The 23,336-nt window shown below is 56.3% G+C and overlaps 1 protein-coding gene across 9 annotated transcripts in view; it reads left to right on the top strand.

The window, feature by feature from the left end:
• Positions 1 to 13,119: 13,119 nt before the first annotated feature.
• Positions 13,120 to 23,336, top strand: part of HS6ST1 (heparan sulfate 6-O-sulfotransferase 1) — a 42,677-nt gene continuing 32,460 nt past the window's right edge. For all 9 annotated transcript variants that reach the window (XR_009541206.1, XR_009541207.1, XR_009541208.1 and 6 more), the window contains exon 1: positions 13,120 to 13,698. Coding sequence is in view for 3 of the 9 variants with exons in the window: in XM_060153120.1 (XP_060009103.1) it covers positions 13,172 to 13,698 (527 nt within the window). In the remaining 6 variants the exon portion in view is untranslated. The remainder of the gene's footprint in view (positions 13,699 to 23,336) is intronic.

Here is a 23,336-nt window from a genome sequence, read left to right as displayed (position 1 = left end):
TTTTACTTGATGACTGTTAATGTTGAGCATCTTTTCATGTACTTCTTAGCCATGTATACATCTTCTTTTGTGAATTGATGACAAGTCTTTGCCCGTTTTAAGTTGGGTTGTCTGAATATTAATGATTTTTAGGAATTCTTCATTACGTATTATAAATATGAATCCTTTATCCATATTATGAATGTTTTCCTCATCTGTGGCTTGCCTGCATGTTTTCTCTTAATAGCATCATTTGATGCTCTTGATGATGTCCAGTTATTATTTTTTGATTTATGGTTCATGGTTTTTGTGCAAATTTGTTCAGTGTCTTTGTCTTCCTCAAAATTGTAAATATTCTCCTATGTTTTTGTCAAAAAGATCGATGGTTCTAGGTCCACATTTAGATGAATTTTTGAATTATTTCCTGTGTGGTATTGTTTATTTTTTATGCAGATATCCAGTTTGTTTCAGCATCATTTGTTTAACAAGTTTTCCTTTCCCCTTTGAATTAACTTGATTCCTTGATCAAAAATCAGTTGAAAGGAAGAGGCATCTGCCCTCCTAAGTTCACTGCAGTATCGTTCACAACAACTAAGATATGGAAACAACCTAAATATCTGTTCACAGATGAAAGGATAAGGAAAATGTGGTACACATTTTAAATGGAATATTATTCAACCTTTAAAAAGAAGGAAATCCTTTCATTTGTGACAACGTGTATGAAACTGGAGGTCATTATGCTAAGTGAAATAAACCAGACACATAACTACAAATACTGTATGATCTCACTTATATGTGGCATATTCTTTTAAAAAGCCAAACTCATAGTAACAGAGAATGGAATAGTGATTACCAAGGTCTGGGGCATGGGGGAAAGGAGTAGATGTTTTAAAAAAAAAAAATCAATTGACCATATTATGTAGGCATATTTCTGTTCCCCATATCCAATGTCTATCCTTATGGCATCCTTTACCACCTTGATTAATGTAGCTTGGTTGTAAGTCTTAAAATCAGGTAATGCACCTCATTCATTTTATTCTTTTACAAAGTATTTTGGCTCTTTCATATCCTTTACTTTTTCATATAAATTTTAGAATCAGCTTTCCTCAAAAAGGCTGTGTGGAAGTTTGTTTGGCACTGTGTTGAGTCCATAAGCCAATTTGGAGAAAATGGGCATCGTCTTAATATTATGGACTCCAATCCATGAACATGGTATGTCTCTCCATTAAGTTGGCCCTTATTTAATTTCTCTCAAAAATGTTTGTGCAATTTTCAGTATGAAAGTCTTGCTCATCTTTCATCAGATTGGTTCATAGGTATTTCAATGTTATTTTTAAGTTTTTTGTTTTTGTTTTTTTTTGCGGTATGCGGGCCTCTCACTGCTGTGGCCTCTCCCATTGCAGAGCACAGGCTCCGGATGCGCAGGCTCAGCGGCCATGGCTCACAGGCCCAGCCGCTCCATGGCATGTGGGATCTCCCCGAACCGGGGCACAAACCCGTGTCCCCTGCATCGGCAGGTGGACTCTCAACCACTGCGCCACCAGGGAAGCCCTATTTTTAATTATTTTTAATTTCACTTTTGTAGGTTTTTGTATGCCTCCTTCATAATATTGAAGATATTCTCTTCTATTTTTAGTTAGCTGAGATTTTTTGTAATGAATATGTGTTGAATTTTATCGAATTCTTTTTCTGCATTTTTAAAAATAATGATACATTTTTTTTTCTCCTTTAGTCATTTAGTTTCCTTTAGTCACCACTTTATGGTGGTTAATTACATTGATTTATTTTTGAATATTAGATAAACTTTTTTATCCTTGGCATAAATCCCACTTGATCATTATATATTTTTCTTTCTTTCTATGTTTGCTGAATTTGATTTGTTAACATTTTGTTAAGAATTTTTTCATGTATGTTTATGAGGGATATTAATCTAATTATAATTTTCTTGTCAAATGTTGGTATCAGGGCTATGCTGGCCTCATAAAATGAGTTGAGAAGTATTCCCTCCTCCTTTATTTTCTCCAAAGGATTATGTCAAATTGGCATTAGTTTGTCCACAAATATTTGATAGAATTTCCTGAAAGAGCCATTGGGCCTGGAGTTTTCATGGTAGGAAAGTTTTTAATTATAAGTTTAATATCTGTGATAGACATAAGGCTATTGAGACTTTCTATTCTTGTGTGAATTTTAGTAATTTGCAGTTTTCAAGGACTTTGTCAGCTTCATCTAAGTTGTTGAATTTCCTGGCATAGCGTTGTTCACAATAGTCTCTCATTACCACTTTAACATCTGTCTGATCTGGGGTGGAAAGGTTTTTTATTTTTGTTTTTGGTTGATTTTCTTTTTTTTTCCCCCAGCATTTAATGTTGTTTCACTGTCATCTGCCCACCATTTATTCTCTTTTTTTAAAATATTTATTTATTTATTTTGGCTGCATCGGGTCTTAGTTGCAGCAAATGAGATCTTCCTTGCAGCACGCGGGATCTTTTGTTGTGGCACATGGGTTCTTCGTTGCAGCATGTGGGCTTCTCTCTAGCTGTGCTGTGTGGGCTCTAGGGTACATGGGCTTAGTTGCCCCATGACATGTGGGATCTTAGTTCCCTGATCAGGGATTGAACCCACATCCCCTGCATTGGAAGGCAGATTCCCAACCACTGGACTATGAGGGAAGTCCCCTGCCCTCCATTCACTCTGATGAAAAGTCAGCGTAATTCTTTCTACTGTTCCTCTGTATATAATGCCTTTTTTCCTCCGGCTGCTTTTAAGATTTTATCTTTATCTTTGGGCTTCAGTAATTTGACTGTGATGTGCCAAGGTGTGGTTTTATTTGTTTTTACTCTGCTTGAGGGTCGCTGAGCTTCGTGCATCAGTGGGGTTATTGCCTTTCATCAATCTTGTTAAATTCTGTATCATCTCTGTTAAATATTTCTTTTGCCCCAATCTCTCTAGCCTCCCCTTCTGATGCTCCACTTACACATTTATTGGACCATGTGGTATTTTCCCACAGGTTTCGGATAATCCCTTCTTTTTTTAATATTCTTTTATTTTGTATTTCAGTTTGGAGATTTTCTCTTGACCTATCTTCCAGTTCACTGATGTTTTTTCTGTTGTTCATTAGCAAATAAATTTTGTGTTTTCAATAAACTATTTTTCATTTATAGAATTTCCAGTTTGTTCTTTTTTTTCTTTTAAAGACTTTCTTTTAATTTATTTATTTTATTTACTTATTTTTGGCCGCATTGGGTCTTCATTGCTGCACATGGGCTTTCTCTAGTTGCAGTAAGCAGGGGCTACTCTTCGTTTCTCATTGCGGTAGCTTCTCTTGTTGCGGAGCATGGGCTCTGTGCACGCAGTCTTCAGTAGTTGTGGCTCATGGGCTCTAGAGTGCAGGCTCAGTAGTTGTGGCACATGGGCTTAGTTGTTCCACGTCATGTGGGATCTTCCTGGACCAGGGCTCGATTCCATGTCCCCTGCATTGGCAGGTGGATTCTTAACCACTGCAGTACCAGGGAAGCCCTGGTGTATTTAACTAAACAGAAAATTAGAACTTCTATATGACAAAAAAATATGAATTAAAAGATAAATAAAGTCTTTGAGAAATTATTTCTAAAATCTGTAATAGACATGGGATTAACACTATTAATATTTTAGAAACTAATAAAAATAAAAAATAAACACCCCAATAGAAAAACAAACTAAGAAAATGAGTGGGTAATTTGCAAAAGAAGAAAATAAATGGTCGAAAAGAATGAAAACAGTTCACCGTTACCAGTAATTGAATAAATGCAAATTAAAACAGTGAGATACCATCTTTCACCTGTCAACCTACAACAGTTTGAAAATAGTAAGAGTCCTTCATTCAGTAAATATCAGTTCAGCATCTTCTACGTGCACCATCTGTACGTATCCCTGGGAGCTGGAATCCAGAAGTGAACTGACAGTCTCTGCACTTAGGGCCTAGTGTGGGCAAGACAAGGTGATAAGCGTAAGGGAGAAAGATAAGGGAAAGAAAGGGGGCTACGAAATAATGGGGAAAGGGGATGGCTCTTTTACATAAGATGAATGGGGAAGGCAATTCTAATCAAATAGTATCTGAGCAGAGACCTGAAGAAAGTGAGGGCTGTTTGGATGTCCGAGAAAAACTATTTCAGGCAGAGGGATCAGCAGGTCAAGTCAGGGATCAGCCCCTGAGGGCAGGACATGCTAGGAACACTCAGGATAACAGTAGGAAAGCCATCCTGTCTGGAAATGAAGGGGAGCATGAATGATGGAGTCAGAGACCTTGAGTTTCTGGAAACTAGTTTTCTCATACACCGTTGGCAGAAAGCCCTGGGTTGTTTTTTTTTAATATTTATTTATTTGGCTGCGTCGAGTCTTTGTTGCGGCACACAGGCTCTTCGTTGTGGTGCACGGGCTCCAGAGCGCACAGGCTCAGTAGTTGCGGTGTGTGGTCTTAGCTGCTCCGCGGCATGTGGGATCTCATTTCCCAGACCAGGGATAGAACCCGCGTCCCTTGCATTGGAAGGCAGATTCTTAACCACTGGACCACCAGGGAATTCCCAAAACATTGCTTTTTATTTCTCCATCTGCTCGATCTGCTTGACAGCCCCGTCCCAGGGTTACAACAGAGAACACCTGATTTAGCCCAATCCAGTCATTCTAGACAGATCCAATCATTGTTAAGGCTTTATCTTCTTTCTTTTTTAATTTTCTTTCTTAGCTTTTGTTTATGAAAAGTTGGAATCCACACAGAAGTAGAGAGCACAGCATAATGAACCCACCGACACCCATCACATTTCATAGGCACCCCTCCCCACGGGAGCATTTTAAAGCAAATTCCGGGGCTTTCCTGGTGGCGCAGTGGTTGAGAGTCCGCCTGCCGATGCAGGGGACACGGGTTCATGCCCCGGTCCGGGAAGATCCCACATGCCGCGGAGAGGCTGGGCCCGTGAGCCATGGCCGCTGAGCCTGCGCATCTGGAGCCTGTGCTCCGCAACGGGAGAGGCCGCAACAGTGACAGGCCCGCGTACCGCAAAAAAAAAAAAAAAAAAAAAGCAAATTCCATAAGTGCTTCAGATTGTGTCTCTCATCAGATTGTGATCCTCAAATCCTCCCTTTGGACAGCCTGGTCTCCACTTGCACGGCTCAAGTAAATTCTTTCAGAACTCTGAATTCTTAGGAGTCCAAGCATGCCCAGGGCAAGACGGCAGGTGAGATTCACGGGAAGCGGGCTCGCTGCTGGGACTGACGTAGCCACTGTCCCACGAGGGGAGGCTGGTGGAGCCGCCCGCATGCATGGGCACGGGCTTTACTACAACCCCAGACCTGGCCCAATGGCCCACGGGAAGCCACACTGCCCTGGGACGCAGTCAAGTTCCGAATCCCTAGCTGGGGCATCAGAAGCCTCCAGGCCCCGCCTCAGCCACAAAGAAACCGGAGCCTGCTTGGGAGAACAAATCCAGCCTGCCCGCCACGCGTAGCCCATCGGGGCTCCCCCCTGTTGGCACAGCCTGCCCTGCACAGCGGAAGCTCTGAAGGGACTGGGCCCCCCCACAGACACCTCTGTATTCACGGACACCTACTTTCATCTTGAACTGTTAAGAGACGAAAGTTTTCGGAAAAGTTTATCTCGCAACAAAGTCTGCCTTTCAGGCCTACCGGCCAGGTGCAAACTCAGAAGGTCTCATTTTGGAGTTCTGAAGCTGAAGATGGCTCCTGTGTGCCCAAACTGCCCGAGGCAAGAGGATGCCTCCAGCGAAAGAGGGAGACTTCAGGACCAGGGGATGCAAATGAGATGGGTGTATTAACATATGCAAAACATATTATTCCCATGAAAAAGTGACGAAGGCTGTGTGAGGGAAACAAGGGCCCCGAGGCACACTCGGTAGGGTCCCAGGGTGGGAAATGCCAAGCCAAGCAGAGTTGGGCCAGAGCAGGGGGCAGTGAAGGCTGGACCCCACCCAGAACCTGGTTCTTGGATTCCCCCAGGGCTCAGCTGCCCAGAAGTGTGAAGGTGAGGGGACCCTCGGCCCCGGCTCTCACCAGGCATGGGAGAGTGTCACCTTGGCCAAGACACTTCCACTTGTTCAGCCTTAACGTCCCCATCTGTGAAACAGGGGAACGATGCCCGTAGGGCAGCTGAGAGAACTGAAAACAATAATGGCCAGAGGAGGCACATGGGAGGAGCTGGCCGTCTGTGTTCAGTAGAGTGCTTCCTACAGATCTTTAGTGAGTGATGTACGTTGGTTCACTTATTCCTTACAATGACCCTATGAAGTAGTCTATCCTCATTTCACAGATGAGAAAACGGAGGCCCAGGGAGCTCAAGTAACCTGCTCTGGGTTATGCAGCTGGTTGGACAGAGCTGGGAAGTGAACACAGCACCCTGATTCCTAACAGCCCCACTTGACTTGGTTCTTATATGGCTGAGGCCGAGACCCTCCTCCTTGGGCCCCTGCCCCACATGGCCTCAAGGGACCAGCCTGAGGAGGGAAGGAGTGTCCCAAGCCTCCGTCACCCAAAAGCCAAAGTCCCACAAGGAGGCTCTCTTCCAGCCCCAGGGTGGCTGGGATGTGCAGGCAGGCGTTGCACTGCAGGCCCCCATCCCTGGGCCTCATCTGAGGTGCAGGCCTCAGCCATGAAGCAGAGGCCTCCATTCCCTGCCTGCTTCCTCCTCTGCTGGCCCTGTGGCCTTGGCCTGGCCTCCCTGAGCCTCAGCTTCCTCGTCTGTAAAGAAGGGGCGACAACCTGACTTGCCTGAAGAGTTGCTGTGTGTGCAGATTAAATGAGATGACGCCTGAGAGGCGGGTAAGGCTGGTTACCGGCACAGAGGCCGCCTGACTGCCCCGGGCAAGTGGGTCTGAGCTGTGCTCACCGGGCCTGCTGCCCACCTGAGCCAGAAGCAGACCCCTTCCTGACCACCAGCCACATGCAGCCACCGCAGGGAACTGGGCCCAGCCCAGACCTCAGCCAGGCAGGTGTCCTGGTTCACCGTGCCCACGGTGTGAACCCTGCCCCTGAAGCTGCAGAACTGAAGTAGATGCTATAGCAGGGGGCTAGCCCTCCCTGTCCCTCGGGGGTGCCGCCCTCCTCCCATTAGCTGCTCAGAACCCCTGGGCCGACTGTGTCCCAAAAGGCTCCTCTGTGAAGGAGGGGGGTTACAAAGGGGAAGGGAGAAAAATGAAGGGCAAGAACATTCCCATTTGGAGAGACAGGTGGTCACTGCAGAGCTGGGAGAAAGTGACATGGCCAGTCAGGTCACAGCTGGGGGACACAGGGGCAGCGCCTCCTGGGGCCTGGTCTCCAGGACAGATCAGCCCCTTCCCCACAGGGCTGCTGGGGCAGGCAGGCCACACAGGCAGCAGCCCGGGGACCCTCTTTGACACCCAGCCCTCTCCATAAGCCGCCCGTATCCCCACCTTTGTGCCCACTAAAGGCCCTATGACCCCACCTGGGAGAGAAGCTTCCATCAGAAAAATCAACCAGGTGTCACACCAACTCGAATCTAGCAGGAGGGTGAATCTTAAATAACAGCCTAAAATGACAGAGGAATCCGTTAAAAAGAGCCAAGGAAGAGCAGGGAGGGGCAGGCCGTCATCTTGCAGGAAGGGCAGCTGTCACAAAAGGGGGAAACGCACCCTAGTGAGACCCACAGAGGAGTCGGTGGAGGGGCCAGACACTCTGAGAGGCGGCCAGCTAAGCCCAGAGATAGAGAGACACGAGATGGTCACATGGAGTGGAGGGCACTGACCTCACACACCCTCTCCCCTCGCCAGCTCTGCAAGGCGTCGGGTCCCCGGAAGACCCTCCCCCGCCACCCCGTGCCCTGGCCCTGGTGGGGGCAGTGGCAGCAGGCGCCACTGTCCTGGTGGCTCATCTCCATCTATTCCATTCAGCCCTCTAAAAGGTGCTAACCCCCCAGGGAATAGTCCTACCAGTGTATCTTTCCACTGTGCCCCCACTGGCCTCCCAGATGGCTCCCCCAACCCCAGCTAGGTTGGGACCCCTTCCTGGCAGAAAAAGCAATGATATAAGTGGGGGATGAGGTCCTGCTGGGAGCTGGACACACCAACGAGACACCTGTCGCCTCTCGCCTCACCCTTCGTTAGCCCTGGAATTTCCAAAGGCGTGTCCCTTTATGAGACGTTTCCACGTATAAGAATGTGGACAATGCCCTCGGGATAACATTATGCCCCGCCAGGCCTCACCGAGCTGGCAGAACCTGGCCCTGCCTAGTTCAGGCACTGCCCTGTCAACAACCCGGTCAGCAGGGAAGCACCTGGGAGGAAGGCGGGCCTCACTGCCCTCTCTGTGGTCCAGGAGGGGAGGGAGACGCAGAACAGGGCCTCCAGTGCCGGGCGGGGAATCCCCACCAGGCAGCGGGCCAGGTGGGCCCCTGCCTCGCCCACCTCTCGGTGCCCTCTACACAGCAGGCACCGGGTAGAGGGGGATAGGGCCAAGCTCCCAGGTGTGATCGGCTGGTCAAGGTGCGCGGTCACCCGGGTCCAGCCGGGCAAGAGCCACTCACACGGGTTTCCCCTCTGGGCCACAACTGGGTCACAAACCTCAGCTTTTGGGGCCGCGTATTCGATGTGGACTATGTTATTTCCATCTGAATTGCTCAGATTCTCATTAAGCCGTTTATACTCCCACCTCCACCCCACCCCCCGCCCCCCGCCCCGAAAGGATTTAAGGTTGCCTTAAAATCCAGCAGAAGAGAACACAAAAACCAGCCACTGGCCACAGGCCACTCGGTGGTCAGGGCAGGCAGAGAGAGTTAGAGACCGCTGCTCTGGGGCACCCCTCCTCCAGGCCGGGACGGCCCGGGCCCTTCCAAAGTTCAGGTGGAGGTGGGGACAGCCCTTCGACCCACGAGACCGCGCCCTGGGAAGACACTGCGCAGGCCTCTGTGCTGGGCCGAGGCGGAAGGAACTGGGTACCGCGCATAGCCTGCGGTGCAAGCCAGCCCTGGACACAGGGACAGCTCTGCGGCGGGAGGGGCGGGTGAGACGGCTCCCTGGAGGAGGAGGCCTTAAATAGGCGGGTAGGACTCCCCAGGAGACGGGGGCAAAGGCAGGAGGCACAAGAGGGAAGCGTGGGGACCCCTGGAGAGAGAGGCCTCTATAGAGGGGAGGACGCGCTGGTTAAACCAGAGTGACCCTGAGTCTCCCGGCTCGGGGCCCTGGCGACCCCACCCTCCCAGGTCCCACTGGGCCAGCCCCTGGGGTCACGGCAGGCCGCTCGCGGCCCCCCAAGCGGGTCCAATCGCAGCGACGCCGATTCCGCCGCGATCCTGAGTCCACCTTAAAAGTTTGTCCCCAAAGAAACCCCTCTCTCTCTCTGCCGCGCCGTGGGAAGCAGGACCATCCCCGGAGGAGGCTCTGAAGACAGAAGGGGGTGCCCTCCTCCACCCCCTCGCAAACAACAATAGGCGACCGACCGAACAAGAACGAGGGAATCAAGCGTGGAAAATCCCCCAATCCTGCAATGTCAATGCTGGGCGCGCGGCGGGCGGGCGGCCGCGGTGCTGCCTCCACGCGCCCTTTCACGGGACTGCAGCCCGGGAGGGAGGGGTGCTACGGGTTGATCTCCTGGTTCTCAGACTCTGAGGACGCAGGGCAGGTAGGGAGGGAAAGCTTGCGTTTGGGTTCTTATGGCTATTTTAGGCTCAAAGGAAATTGCATTTCATTCCTAAAGCCGAAATCTTCTCACTGCTTGCACTTTCCCGAAGCAGAAGTACAACGACTTGTTTTTATTTGATGATCACATCCTACAACTAGCCGTGTTTTTTTCTCTTTCTTCGATATTTAAGCCAGAGATCATACATTAAAGACTTTATGAAGTGAATAGTTAGAGGACAAAGATAGTCACGAAGCAGAAGAGCGGCGATTGCTTTTTCCTGAACTTTGAAAACACTCAAAGCTGGGCGCTGCATTCAGCAAACTATTAGCCCTCCGTATATGCATTCATACACGGTCTTAGGACCGTGGGGAACCTTGGCTACCAGGCCGATCAGGTAGGGAGAGGAAGGAAACAGCGCGTGAGGAGGACCCAGCTGAGTGCCAGGCGCTTGGCAACGCTGTGACCTCACTTGAGATCCACACCGCCCTTTGATGTGTGTGTTTCTGCCGGTTGTCAGGAGGACAGTGGAGGCTCAGCAGGGAGTAGGTTGATGAGGCTGCCAGTAGGGGAAGGGGAGAGTCTGTATTCCATCCGGCTCCCAAAGGTCCACTGATTGACTGAAGCAACTTGAGTCCATCCGTGGCTCCTCTGACTTGACTTGGCGATAGACTCACCTATGGCCTTGGGGTCTCACAGTGTGTGTGCAGCACTTAAACCAAAGGGGATAACTGCGTAAAATCCTACAGCCATCTAGAAAGATCTTCTTCCCCCTAAAGGAATTCTAGGAAGAAAAGACTTCTGAGCTAAATAGGAGGTTCCCTATGAGCCATTCTGGCAGGTACAAAGCTGGATTAAACAGCTTCCCTGGCAGAGCTGCTAATCCGAGGGTCAGGAAGCTCTGGCTCCCATTACGGCTCCCGGCGGGGGCAGCCACCCACTGCAGACCCTGTACTAGACCCTCTATCCTCTCTGGGCCTTAGTTTCCCCATTGGGACAGTCAGATTTTCACAAGATGGGGCCGCAGGCCAAGCACAGGTGATTTTGGTGGCCTTCCGGTAACACTGCAGGCTTCTCCTGGACATCCTGGACCACAGTCCCATCGGGCAGCAGAGAGCTGAGGAATGGTCCCATCGGGCATCGCCAGGAGCTGAGGTATGGTCCCTCTGGACCCTCTCGCTGTGCCCTGCTCCAGCCTTGGCCCCTGGCCTGGGGGAACCGAGTGGAGTGCAGGGGTGAGTAAGGGCCAGATGGGCCAGGATCAGAATCCCAGCTCTGCTGACTTCACAAGAGTAAGAGGAGCTCTGCCAGGCCTGGGGGCCACCTGGGGTCTCCACGCTGGGCCCAGACACCCAGAGCTGAGGGGATGGGGTGCCCGCAGGGGAGGCTTCTGCTCAGGCTTTGTTCACCCTGCTCTCAGTTTTCTCTTCTGTAAGATGGGTATTACAGTCTCCTCCGCAGATTTGCTGATGGGCTCAGATATGCGACATCTACAGTGATTGGTACCCGGTAGTTCTGGGTAAAGAGCAGCCTTCATTACAATTCACCACTTGACAGAGGATTGTCATCTGGGGAAGGACGCCCATTGGGTTGACCCTGGACAGCTCTGCCCTCCAGGTCTGAGCTGCTGCCTCCAGGGGCATAAAGGAAGCCTCCCCTAGCCTCAGCCCCAAACGGGGTCAAGTGACTGCGGACAGGCAGGTGGCTCCAGGCTCCCCGCTGTGCCAGCCTCCACTCCTGGCAAGAATGAATCATTGCTGGATAAGTCTGAGCAAGGTACCCGCAGGCCTCCTGGGCCGGGTCCAGTTTTCAGGCAGCTAGAGGATGGGCGGGGGCTTTGGGGCCCTGGGTCCCCCTGGGGACTGGCCACCCTACCCCACCCCCAGCGGGCCTTAGGTCACCCTGCACAGTGCTCAGCGTGCTGCATCAGATGGATGTGTCTTCAGCCCCTTCTGACAATTGCATGCTCCCCTCTTAGTTGGATTTTGGGGTGTCGGTGGTTGGTTTTCCAGTGCTCCGGGTTTGCTTACCAGAAGGGATTTCTGGCATGATTTTATATATTTTCAACAGTTTAGTTGAAGTATAATTCCTCACAAACCCTCCCCCCGCCCCCATGCTTTCAGGACCCACGACAGAACAGAAACCAGGGGAGCTCCTGACATGGGATGACATGGGCATTTGAACCCAGGCCTGGCAGCCGCCTGAATCCAAAAACTTGGACCCAACCCAGCGATGCGGGACACTGAGATTCTCAGCAGGTCATTTCTCACCCTGGCCCACCCCGTTGCACGGAGGTGCCACAGATTCTGAGCCCAGTCAGGGCCAGGCGGTGTGGGTTCCAGGGCTAGTGCGGGGAGTCTGCCTCAGGGCCCAAGCTGGCAGGCGGGGGGCAGGCTGGGCTAACGGGGAGGGAGGCCCCCAGGGCCCAGGGGCACCACCGCGGATAGGAGAGGCCCAGGGCCGCTACACCCTCTGACCCATCTACCAAAGCCAGAAGTTAATGTTTTTGTGGACCATCAAAATTTTAAATATTGGTTCAACTTTTTATAACTTTTTCATCGGGATCATAATAAACTCGGAGGTAAAAGCGCCCATTGACTGAAATTCCTTTTAAATAACGAAGGACTGCATAAAGCCGGCCCCTGCGGACACTTCTGCATCTCTCCACGAGGGGGGAGGGGGAGGAGGGGGGAAGGGGGGAGGAGTGGAGGGGGGAGAGGAGGGGGACGAGGGGGAGGGGGAGGAAGGTCTCACCACTGCCGTGGGTCCCAGGCTCTCCACCCCCAACCCTCCATCGTTCCTTCCCGACCCGCGCCCCGCCCCACCGCCCCCAGATCCCACCAAGTCCATCCAGCCCGGGCCCCCTCGCGTTCGGATCTTCAGAGTGCCCAGCGTGCAAAGCCAAGGCTTTCCCTCCCGTGAAGCGGTGAAGGGAACCCAGGCCCCAAGGCACCCGCCGCCGCGAGCCCCTCCAGCACAGAAGGGCCGTCCGCGCCCCACTACACGTTTCTCCAGTCTCTCCCCACGCCTCTGAGGACAGAGGTCAGTTCCCAGTCCTCGCTGCCCGCCTCGGAGCGGCCTCCTCAAGGCCGGAGACCGGCGTCCGGGGGCCAGGTACCGGCCTGCAGCCCCGGGGCTCTGGGGGCGGGGCCGCGGATCGACGCGGGCGGCGACGGCAAGAGGCGCGGCGGGGGCGGGCCGGGGGCGGGCCGGGGCGGGGCGGCGGCAGACTGCGGAGACGCGGCGGCGCGCGGGGCGGCGCAGAGCGTTCTCGGCGCGGCGCGGCGCGGAGCGGAGCTGACCGGCGGGCGAGGGGCCGCAGGGGGAGCGGACCGGGCCGGAGCCGATCCGGAGCTGAGCCGGGATCGGGCCGCGGAGCGGGGCCCGGGCGAGGAGCAGCCATGGCGCCGCGCAGGGCCGGGGCCCGCGCCGCTGCGGGCGGCCTGGGTGCCGAGTAGCCGGGCCGGAGCGCGGGCGGCGGCGGCGGCGGCGGCGGCGGCAGAGGCAGCTGCGCCCGTGCCCCCCGCTCTCCAGGCCCCGCGCCCCGCGCCCGGGCCGCCGGCGATGGTGACACATGCGGCGGCGGCGCGCCGGCGGCAGGACCATGGTTGAGCGCGCCAGCAAGTTCGTGCTGGTGGTGGCGGGCTCGGCGTGCTTTATGCTCATTCTCTACCAGTACGCGGGCCCGGGACTGAGCCTGGGCGCGCCCGGCGGCCGCGCGCCGCCCGACGACCTGGATCTCTTCCCCACGCCCGACCCGCACTACGAGAAGAAGTACTACTTCCCGGTGCGCGAGCTGGAGCGCTCGCTGCACTTCGACATGAAGGGCGACGACGTGATCGTCTTCCTGCACATCCAGAAAACGGGCGGCACCACCTTCGGCCGCCACCTCGTGCAGAACGTGCGCCTCGAGGTGCCCTGCGACTGCCGGCCCGGCCAGAAAAAGTGCACCTGCTACCGGCCCAACCGCCGCGAGACCTGGCTCTTCTCCCGCTTCTCCACGGGCTGGAGCTGCGGGCTGCACGCCGACTGGACCGAGCTCACCAACTGCGTGCCCGGCGTGCTGGACCGCCGCGACCCCGCCGCGCTGCGCACGCCCAGGTGAGCGCCCGCAGCCGGCCGCGCCGTCGGCCCGGGACGGCGGGGCGCCTGCTCGCGGCCGCTCCCCCGGGCCCGGCCCTCGCCGGGCGGACCTGCGCCCACCCTCGCTCCCTGCCCTCTTATCCTGCCCTCTTGGGGACCCCACTCGCCGCGGCCCTTCTGGACCCCCTCCTGATCTCAGGGCGTCCGAGCCCCCAGTTGGTCCGCCGCGGCCCGCCGCTCGAATCCCGCTCTCACCTCCTCCTCTGTGCCTCTTTACTTTTCCCCACCACCCGGCGGGCTGCGCGGAGCCTGGGCTTCCCGGGGTCACCGTCCCCTGCCCGCGGCCCGTCACCTATCGTGACCCAGCTCTGGGTCCAGGCTGGCCTGTGTCGTCGGGCGGGAAGACGGGTTCCTGTGCGAGTGTAACCCACCTGGAGTGCTTGCTCTCCTGCGCCGCTCTCACGCCCAAATCGGAAGTGAGAGAAGTGAGGTGCCTCTCCCCCTGCACCTGCGGGGCCCCCGGCCCGCCAGCCTGCCTCGAGAGCTGGGGAGGAGCTGCCAGGGAAGGGGGCTGGCTCTGCCGTGCCCAAGTGTGCAGGTAGAACAAAGGCCCGAGTGTCCCCTGGGGCTGGGGGCAGGGAGAAGGCAGTGCTGCCTGCCCCTGCGAGTTGGGCCAGAACCAGGCGCAGGCTCGCTCTGAAAGAAGAGCAGACGGAGGTCTAGGGCAGGTTGGGGGGAGCTGAGCTGGCTGGGGGCACCTATGCAGCCAGGTGCCTTCCCTGGGGCCCCCATTACTGTGGAGGTTGGGAGCACAGGGCTGACCTTTGTTGGGGGACAGCTCTCCAGGGAAGCGCTTTGTAGCCAGAAACACACTCTCTCTCCCCACGGTGCTGGGTTTCCAAGGGTTAAACTTGGGAACCTTTTTCTCCTGTTCACGTGGGTGCCCTGCGGGGCCTTCTCCCTGAGATGCCTGGGCTGGGAAGGTCCAGAAAGGAGGTCTTCTTGCCAGCCTTTTGTTTATCTTCCTCGTTTGCCTCAAGAGTGCGTTCACGGGCAAGATGGGCGTTGGGGAGCTGTGTGACCCGTGTAGCTGAGTTCATCAGCACTCCTGGGTCGAAGGTGCAAGGTCTCGGTGTGTTTGGGTGATGAAGCTTTGGTATCTGGCCAGCTCGGAGCTCTCCCTGCTCGGCCTTTCAGTCCTTCTACTGTTGTCTTTCCCAGGTGGTTAGGAAATTGGGGCCATGGAGCTGCGGGGGCGGGGGGGAGTGTCTTCCCACTTTCCCTTGGCTGTCCCCGCACCAACAGCAGCTCCCAGCCTGAGATGTGATGTGCTGGGTGCCTTAAGGCTACATGGCCACCAGTCGGCCTGTCCAGGGGCCCTTGAAGCATTGCTTCCTGCCCAGCACTTGGCCTGATCTGCATAGATGCACTTTGCTGGCCTTGTACCATCCCCTCACCCCCTCACTCCCCGGGGTCCTGCCACTCTGTGCTAGACTGGGCTGGGCCTGGGGGCTTGCAGCCACTTGCCCATCTATCCTCTGCCCACCAGGGCTGCAAGCCCCCGGAACTGGGCACTAAGCAACCCACATAAGCCCAGGTGGGCACCTCTCTGCCTGCAGGAGTCGGGGTGTGGAGGGCGAAACGGTCCTGTCTGCCAAAGGCAATTAGGTAGCGAGAGCCCGGAGAGGAGAGGGTGCAGACCTCGCTCTAGGCGCTGCCGAGGGGCCTGAGTCAGGCTTGCCAGCAGACGTGGCCTTGACCCTCGTGTGCCACCAGGACACTCGTCCTACAGCCCCACCTCCTGAGGCTGATTTTCTCTTTGGGTCACCAGGGTGAAGGGCCCCTGGCGTCCCTTCTCCAGAGTCTGTCCACCAGAGCAGAAGGCCCCGCTGCCCCTACAGACAGGCACGGAGGAAACGGGGAAGCAGCCAGGGCCTCCGGGTGCTGCACGAGGGCGGGTGCGTGTGGCAGGGGTGGAAGACTCCGTGCGTGGTCCGCGTGGTCCGCATGCGTGGTCAGCCGTGGCTCCCTCCTGCTGCGGTGGGGAAGTTGCTGAGCTCAGCAGCTGCCGGCCGTGGAGGAGGGGTTTCCAGGGTTCTCGGGAGGCCCGCCCTCTGCCGTCCGGCTCGAGGAGTGGGCTGCGCCACCAGGCAGGTGACAGAGCCTTGCCGGCCTTCCGTGTCACTCTCCCCGCCTCTCCCTTCAGTTCTGGTCCAGGCGCCAGGTTGATGGCATTTTTAATGAGCTTCCTGGAGGGGCCAGGGTAGTCTTGGCTTTGTGTGTTTGCAAGCCTGTGTGCTCCCCTAGTCGGGCTGGGCCAGAGCGCTGGGGGTTCAGGAGGCAGCTCCCCCATCTGCCCAGGGACCCAGCACCCAGAGGGACGGTGGCAGTGCCCAGCCCCCATGGGATGCCTGCTGTCGGGTGGTGCCTGGTTTCAGGAGACTCGAGTGTCGCCCTTGCCCTCCTTCCGGCCCTCCCCATGGTCCTGTGGTGTCCGAGCGGCCGCCTGGCTGGTGAACTGAGGAGTGACATGGTACTTTGGGGGCTGGGCCTGGGCAAGAGCCCTTTTTTCCTCCTCTCCGGTCCCCAGGGCCAGCCAGCTTGGGGGGTCGGGGTGGGGGGGCGAATGTCTTCCCGCTGTGAGGTATGCTTCTAGAATCTCTCCACCGAGCCTCTCCCAGCTCTTGGTGCTGGCGTCCACAGGGCTTTGGGGCCTGCGGTGCGGGGAAGTGAGGGTTTTCACGGCTCCCGTGCTTCCCCGCCCAGCCACGTCAGCCGGGGTAGTTCTGAGATGGGCACGCATCGAGGAGACAAATGGAGATGGACAGGTTTCCAACCTTTTGCTGGAATATGGTTTGGAACTTGCAGCATCTGTGAGTGCTTCCTGGTGTGGAACAGAGGAGCAGGTGTGTGAGCAAAGCACTGGCAGGTCCCTGTTTCGTCCTGTGTCCAGCAAGGGAGCTGCCACACCTGCTGGCATCTGCTAGGAATGCTTGTAAGGCCCCCAGGGAGGCCTGGCCTCAGGCAGGCGGCCGACCGTTGCCAAGGGCCACTTTGGTTAGAGTGTGCCAAGTGCCCCACGCTGCCATTCACCTCGTAGGGTCGGGATGGTGCTCCTAAGGTCCAAAACGTCCCTCCTTCCTCTTCCCGTCCGCCTGAAAGAGATGGAAGAGGAGACACGGTTAGGGTCTTGCCTCGGTTGCCCTGGAAACGTCCCTAAAATCGTGTAGGCTTCATCTGAAGCCGCAGAGGGCATTTGGGACCTGAGTATGGCTCCCGGGCCACCTTCATGGGGTCCTCTCTGCAGGTGGGCTCCCAGCATCCTTGATCTTAGCCGGCAGAGGCTGTGCTTCCTTGTAGGAGGAAGGAGTCTTAGTGTCAGTCCTGCAGCCTCACTCTGGTCGCACACCCTCCCTCCACCATCCCGAGTCCCGTCTGGTTTCAGAAATCTGCTGGTGCAGCCAGCTGCTCCTGTCCCTTCAGCCCCAGTTTTGCTGCCCCTTCCTTCAGGAAGCCTTCCCAGATAGCTCCCCGTTGCCTTAGGTGCCCTTGGCCACTCTCCATCTGCCATCCTGGCATGTCCATGGCATGTTGGCACTGGCCGGAGCCTGAACAGGTGCTGCCTACATGTGGCACCAACAAGAACGTTCACCTCTTGGTCCTGCAGCCTCTCCGGGAGCTGCAGTCAGCGTGCCCTTCCCCCATGTGTCCTGTGGTGAGTCAGGTTCAGGGACAGTCTTGAGTGCAGTGCTGGTCCCAGAGAACCTCAGGGGCTTCTCAGTGGGCCCAGCCAGGGGGCCCAGGTTAGCTTGGAGCACCCCTATGGCACCGGACAACTTGGCTTCACAGTCGCATCCTTACGTGCAACTAAGGGACAAAACCTGCATCTGCCTGCAGTGGGGCAGATGTTACCCAGAGCACATGACAGGGACCAGTGAACAGGGCCCGGCCACCTGAAGGAATCACCCGGAGAGGTCTTGGGTTGAGACGGAAGGAATCTAAGGTCAAGAAACTCAGAGTTAGATTTTCTTTAAGCATGAACAAACAACCAAAAAACCTCTTCTTTTCAAGCAAACGCGTGAGAAGACAAACTTTCAAATGACTTACCGGCGATCAGTTTAAATGAGGCCCTGGTTTGTGAAATCATCAGGCTCTACGGCGCACGTTCTCCTCAAAGCACCACAGAACTTACAAGACCAGGGCTTCCTGTCCTCCTAGGCGCTTCCCTTGTAAAACCCGGGGCACTGCAGAGTGGGCTGGACACGGTGCAGGGGCTTGTGTGCCTTCCCGGTGGGTGCAGCTCCCAGCCCTGGGGCCCGGGGGCTGGTGAAGCCCCTGGTCTTCGTGGAATCAGTCAGGGTCTCTTTCTCAGTGGCAGGACTGAGAGGTTTGGCTGCTGCCCTGGGAGAGTGGCAGGCCATCAGCGGGGACCTGGCTTTGTCATCCTTAAGGGACCCTGAGTCTTTTCGTTTCATATTCTTTCCATTTTTGTTATGAAGTGATGACTGTAGTAGATAATCGGCAGTAAAGTATAAAAAAGGAAAGTTACTGTATTCTCTGTGCGTACCTTTTCTTTTTATTATAATTGGAGCTATAACGTAAACTGTCTACAGATGTTATTCTGTGGCATTAAAATCAATAATTTAGTGGCTACAGGTGACTCACCTCTGGGTGCACCATAGTTGGTTCTCCTCTGGTGTTGAATGGGCAGATTTCCCATTCCTGCTTCCTGTAAGTAACGGTACAGTGGACATCCTTGTACATAAAGTATTTTTGCATACCCCTGTCTTCCTTTGGAAATTCCTGGGTGTGGAATTTCTGAGTGGAATGGTCTGAATGTTTAAATGCTCTCAATGTAAATATTAAATTACTTTACACCTTATTTTGTAACCAAGTATGGTATTTGAGTACTCACCTCGTTGGTATTCAATATTGTTCTGGGTTTAAAGAGTTTATTTTCTTCAGCGAGCAAACTGTCTGTATCTGGTTTTTATTGAAAAGTCCCGCCTGACAAGTGCACCCTGGAGGGTGGCCCGTCACTTTGGAGGGGGTGGACAGGGCTGTACCCAGCCACCCTGAATGCCGGCCCGTCTGGTCACAGATGTGTGCATTTCACCCCTGCCCAGAGCGGAGGTGCAGTTCTCTGCCATCTGGGGCCAAAGGGGAGGGGTGAGTGGCCGTGGGGGCCTGAGTTGGGAGAGCCAGGGTCACAAAGGGAAGGGTGCAGACGGGAGGTTGGCTCTTGTCCCCTGAGCGCTCCGCGGGTACTTGGAATGGGCTATCTCATTTCCCCCTCCCTACTTCCACAAAGCACGTGTGATAGTTGTCCCCGTTTTCCCCTCAAGGAGGTCAAGGCCCAGAAAAGTTAGGAAGCTGATATCCTGACGTCTGTCTGTCCTATGGCCCGTGTGCCCTCCCCCTTGGTGCCCCCAGCTGGGAAGACCAACCTTGGTGAGAACCGCCACAGCCACCAGCCGTTGCGTCTGTCCCGCCTGGGGCAGAAGGGCTCCCGAGACCTTGGGCGGACACAGGCGGTTTCACGTGCAGATCTGGGTAGCCGGTGTATTGGAGAACATCTGGCAGTCTTCGCCCCTGCGGTAGCAAGACGGGACTCGGGCCACGCCCTCCTGGCTCTGGCAGGGCAGCGCAGGAGGGGCTGCGGGGGGCGTCGGCGCTGCTGACAGCCCAGAGCAGGCGAGGCTCGGGGGCTGCCGGCACAGCAGGGCCGGCACCTCCTGCCGCCTCTCCTGGGTGACCGGGTCCTTCTCAGGTGGTCCTGGTCCTGCAGCTGCCAGCCCCACCCCCAGCCCTGCCGGAAGGGCTGTGGAATTCAGGCCAGGACGTGATTCAGCTGGTCTGCGGGGAGGACGGGAAGGGAAGGGGGCACGTCTGACAGGGGGTCTCCCTGGTGGGCACTTACAGCCGTGTGGATGCGTCTCGTGGCCGACCCGCTCTCGTCCTCGGGCCCGTCCTTTGGCCTCGGTGGCCAGCACTCGCAGGTAGGCAGGTGCATTTGCAGGGTCTCCATCTCTCAACGCTCTTACTCCTGCCTTTTCCAGAACTCAGCAGCTGTTTCTCTTCCTGTTACATTTTTGCTGTCAGTTTGGTTTGGGGTTGTTTTTTTTGGGGGGTGGGGAGGATGTTATGCAGAAAAAAGGTCCTAAGCACAAAAACAGGCAGGCACGCGAGTGGTGACGGCAGGAGGTGTGACCTGTGGCCTCAGAGGGATTTGGAAGAGGCACCTCCGCGTGGGGTTTTGCAGGATCCGTAGGAGTAGAGACGGGAAGCAGCGCTCTGGAACCACGGTGACTCGCGCCGTCTGAGACCCGCGGCCAGTCACAGGGACAAATGGTAACAAGAGGGCAGTGGGGACAGGGGGGCAGTGTGCGTGGACAAGGGCCCTCCCAGAGGCCAGGATGTCCAGTCTGTCCCCGAAGGCAGGCCTGTCACTTTCTGGCCGTGGGACTTGTGGCCTTATCTCTCTGTTCCTCCCCTTCCTGGTAAAATGTCCCCTTCCTGGTGTGGTGTTGTCCCAAGTCCCCAGCTTCCAGTCCCTGTTATTTTGGAAAAGCATTGCGTGGCCACATCCACACACCGGAGAGCTAACAAGCTGCTCCCAGGCTGCCGGACCCGGGTGGGCACTGTTGGAGGGCATCAGGGTCAGCAGGGGGGGCGGCCGTGGAGGAGGCGTCCAGCCACTGGAGACCGCACACATCCTACCCCAGCCTTGGTTTAAACCTGGGGTCTCCCTTCCTTGACGGGGGAGCAGAAACCAGCCAGGGCAGCCCTGCTATCCCACTGCCAGCGAGGCCCCCGGCCAGGCCCCCAGCCGGCTCTGCGGGTGCTGGCAGCTTTGCCGAGGACACACAGCCCCGCGGCTGGCCGGCGGCCTTTCCCTGCAGCGCTGTCTGCGTCCGTGTCTCTCGAGGCTCCTCCGGGACAGCTGGACTGTTTGGAGGCCCCGCCCCGCCCTAGCTGTTGGTCTGTTCACTCGCTCAGCCGAGCACCCAGGCTCTGGGGCCTTGGCTTACCAGGGGCTGCCTGCAGGGACCGACATACCCCGAGTTCTGCAAGGCCTGCACAGGAGCTCCTGGGCCCTCTCTGGGTGCCCGGGCTCAGGCTCCGGGGCAGGGCGGAGGCGCGTGGGGACTTGGCCTCTTGGGTTCCTTCCGAGGAGCCCAGGCAGCAGCTCTGGGCCCCAGCAGGCCCGACTGGGAACCAGAGGAGGAGAGAGGAGCCCCAGCAGCCTCTCTCACCTCGTGTCTGGAGCCAGTGGGTCTCGTGGGCACAGAGAAACAGCCCTCTGAGCCTCAGTTTCCCCATCTCTAAAATGGGGGTATGGAGCTTGTCATTCGGTTCTGTGGAGGAGCCCAGTGTCCTGTTACCCATGACCTCCTGTGACTTCCTGGGCCCTCCAGCCCCAGTTTGTGTCCGTGTCCTGTTGGAGCCGTGGCCACTCGTCGTAACCCCGTAGAATTCTGCAGTCCAGGGGTGAGCGCCGGCCTCACTGCCCAGGGGTGGGGCCTGGTCCTCACCTGTATGGGGGCAGCTATCAGCAGCTTCCCTCAGCGCAGAGTGGCGGGGGGGGGGGGGTGGGTGGCCTGGAGCACTGTGAGAGAGTCTGGCCTCCCGGCCGCCTATGAGCCTCTGTTACATGGGTAAAAGGCCCCGGGGTCGGGGTAGGGGGTGGGGCATCAGAGCAAATCAGTAATCATCTGGAACGGTAGGAACTAGAGAAATGAAAACTCTGGAGTTAATTGTTTACAAAGCTGTAGAGTTGAAGGAAGTCAGTGGTGCGGGGGACCCCCCCACCTTGGTCACAGGCAGGAGCTGGGACCCCAGCCTCTCTGCAGGCCTGATGCTCCAGGGTGGACACCTGAGCTCCTGAGCCAGCCCCGTCTGGGTTCCCTGTTCCCTGATGCACCCCACCTGTATACGCGTGATACTCTGAGCCACATTTTCTCGACCTGCCTTGTAGAGCCGTGGGAGGACTCGGGGGACGTGCCGGACCCCGGCAGGTGGTCAGCTCGGTAAGGTTCTCTCCACCCTCGATGACAAGGGAGGACAGAGGTCATCTCTGGGCCGGCCAGCAGTGAGGGAGCAGAAGCGGTGGGCAGCCAGGCCCTGCTGTCTCTGTACCAGGGGTGGTGGCAGAGCAGGGGAGGGGGCCCAGATGTGGAGCCGCACCAGCCGGGTTGAACCCCGGTTCTGCCACCTGCGAGCTCTGTGACTTGTGGGCCTCGGTTTTCCCATTTGTGAAATGGGCGTGGGGACAGCGCCTGTCTCAAAGGTGAGAGCTTGCAATTATGCCTTGCTGCTGGGCACTCTTTTTTTTTTTTACAAGAGGCTACAGTGCCTCCCCTCTCTCCGGGGACAGGGCAGAGCCCTTCAGAGCCAGCTGGGAGCTCGGCTTCTGTCCCCACTCTGAGTTGGTCAGCTCAGGGGTCAGCAGGGCACTTCCCTGGCAGCAGCTGAAGTCTAGGCACTTAGCTGGGAGTCTAGGCACAAGCGTCACTGGCCTTCCAACATGATGGCCTGGGGTGTGCTGTGTTGCGGCCATGGGGGTCTTCTGCTCACCCCAGGCTGTGGCACTGGGGACCCCCGTTCCTTCCCGCCTGTGCCCACTTGACAAAAGGGCTTGTTCGCTCCCTGGATCTCCAGAAGGCCCCTGCCTTCCTGTAATCAGGGCCTGTGGGGACAGTGCAGGTTGGTCCTGCTGTGCGGGCAGCATGTCCGCCTCCCCCTCTGAGGACCTGGAGACCCAACCAAGAAGAAGTCAGTGGTGAGGAAGGGAAGGGCAGCAAGGCCAGGTGGGTCCCACAGCCTTACTCCTCTCCCCTCCCTGGGCCCCCGTCTGCCCCGGCCCTGGGCTGCGGTCACCCACCCACGGGCATCGACGGGAGGGGAGCGGCAGGCAGGCTCGTGCGCTCACGTGGTGCGCGCCGTGAGCTGAGCCCCCGGCACCTCGCCCCTCCCCCTCCCCACCACTGCGTTCCTTGCGTCCTCTTTTATACTTTCACTCACTGCCAACACGTGTATCCCTTGAACAGCACCCAGCACCGTTGGGTGTTACACACTGTACTTGACCTTCTACTCCTCGCTTCCTTCGCTAGGCCTTGCTGTTGAGATTTATCTGTGTTGGTCCGTGACACACATGTTTAATTCATTGACTGCTGGGTTTGTCTAGACACATCTTTCTTCCTGGGCTTTGTTCTGAGAGCAGACGGGGAGGCATGTTTCACAGACCAGGTGATAGTGACGGGGCTTGCCCATCCTAAGCTCTGCCAGAGCTCTCCAGACAGGCTCCACTGGCACAGACACACACGGACAGACAGACACACACACCCGCCCCAGCCATGCCTGAGGTCCCCACCGTTTGGCCTGTCAGGTGCTGCCATTTCTGCCGAGCCAGCAGCCGTGAGCTGGTCCGCTGTGGTCTTAGCACATGTTTCTTTTCCCCTGACTGGGTGAGACGGGCATCCTGTCGTGTGGTTACTGGCTGCCGAAGTTTCCTCCAGCTGCTTACTTACCTGCTCACGTCTTTGGGCAGTTTATCCCCGAGAGGTGGCTTGTCCTCTCTGTGTATCCTGCTATGAAGTTCTGTGCGCGGTGTGCTTGGCAGGCAACTCCTCTTGACCGTCCTTCCCCTGCCTGTG

The sequence above is a fragment of the Lagenorhynchus albirostris genome, chromosome 6 (assembly GCF_949774975.1).
Source record: "Lagenorhynchus albirostris chromosome 6, mLagAlb1.1, whole genome shotgun sequence".
NCBI lineage: Eukaryota > Metazoa > Chordata > Mammalia > Artiodactyla > Delphinidae > Lagenorhynchus > Lagenorhynchus albirostris.
Note: the sequence above shows the minus strand (reverse complement) of the source record. Positions and strands in the feature narration are given on the sequence as shown.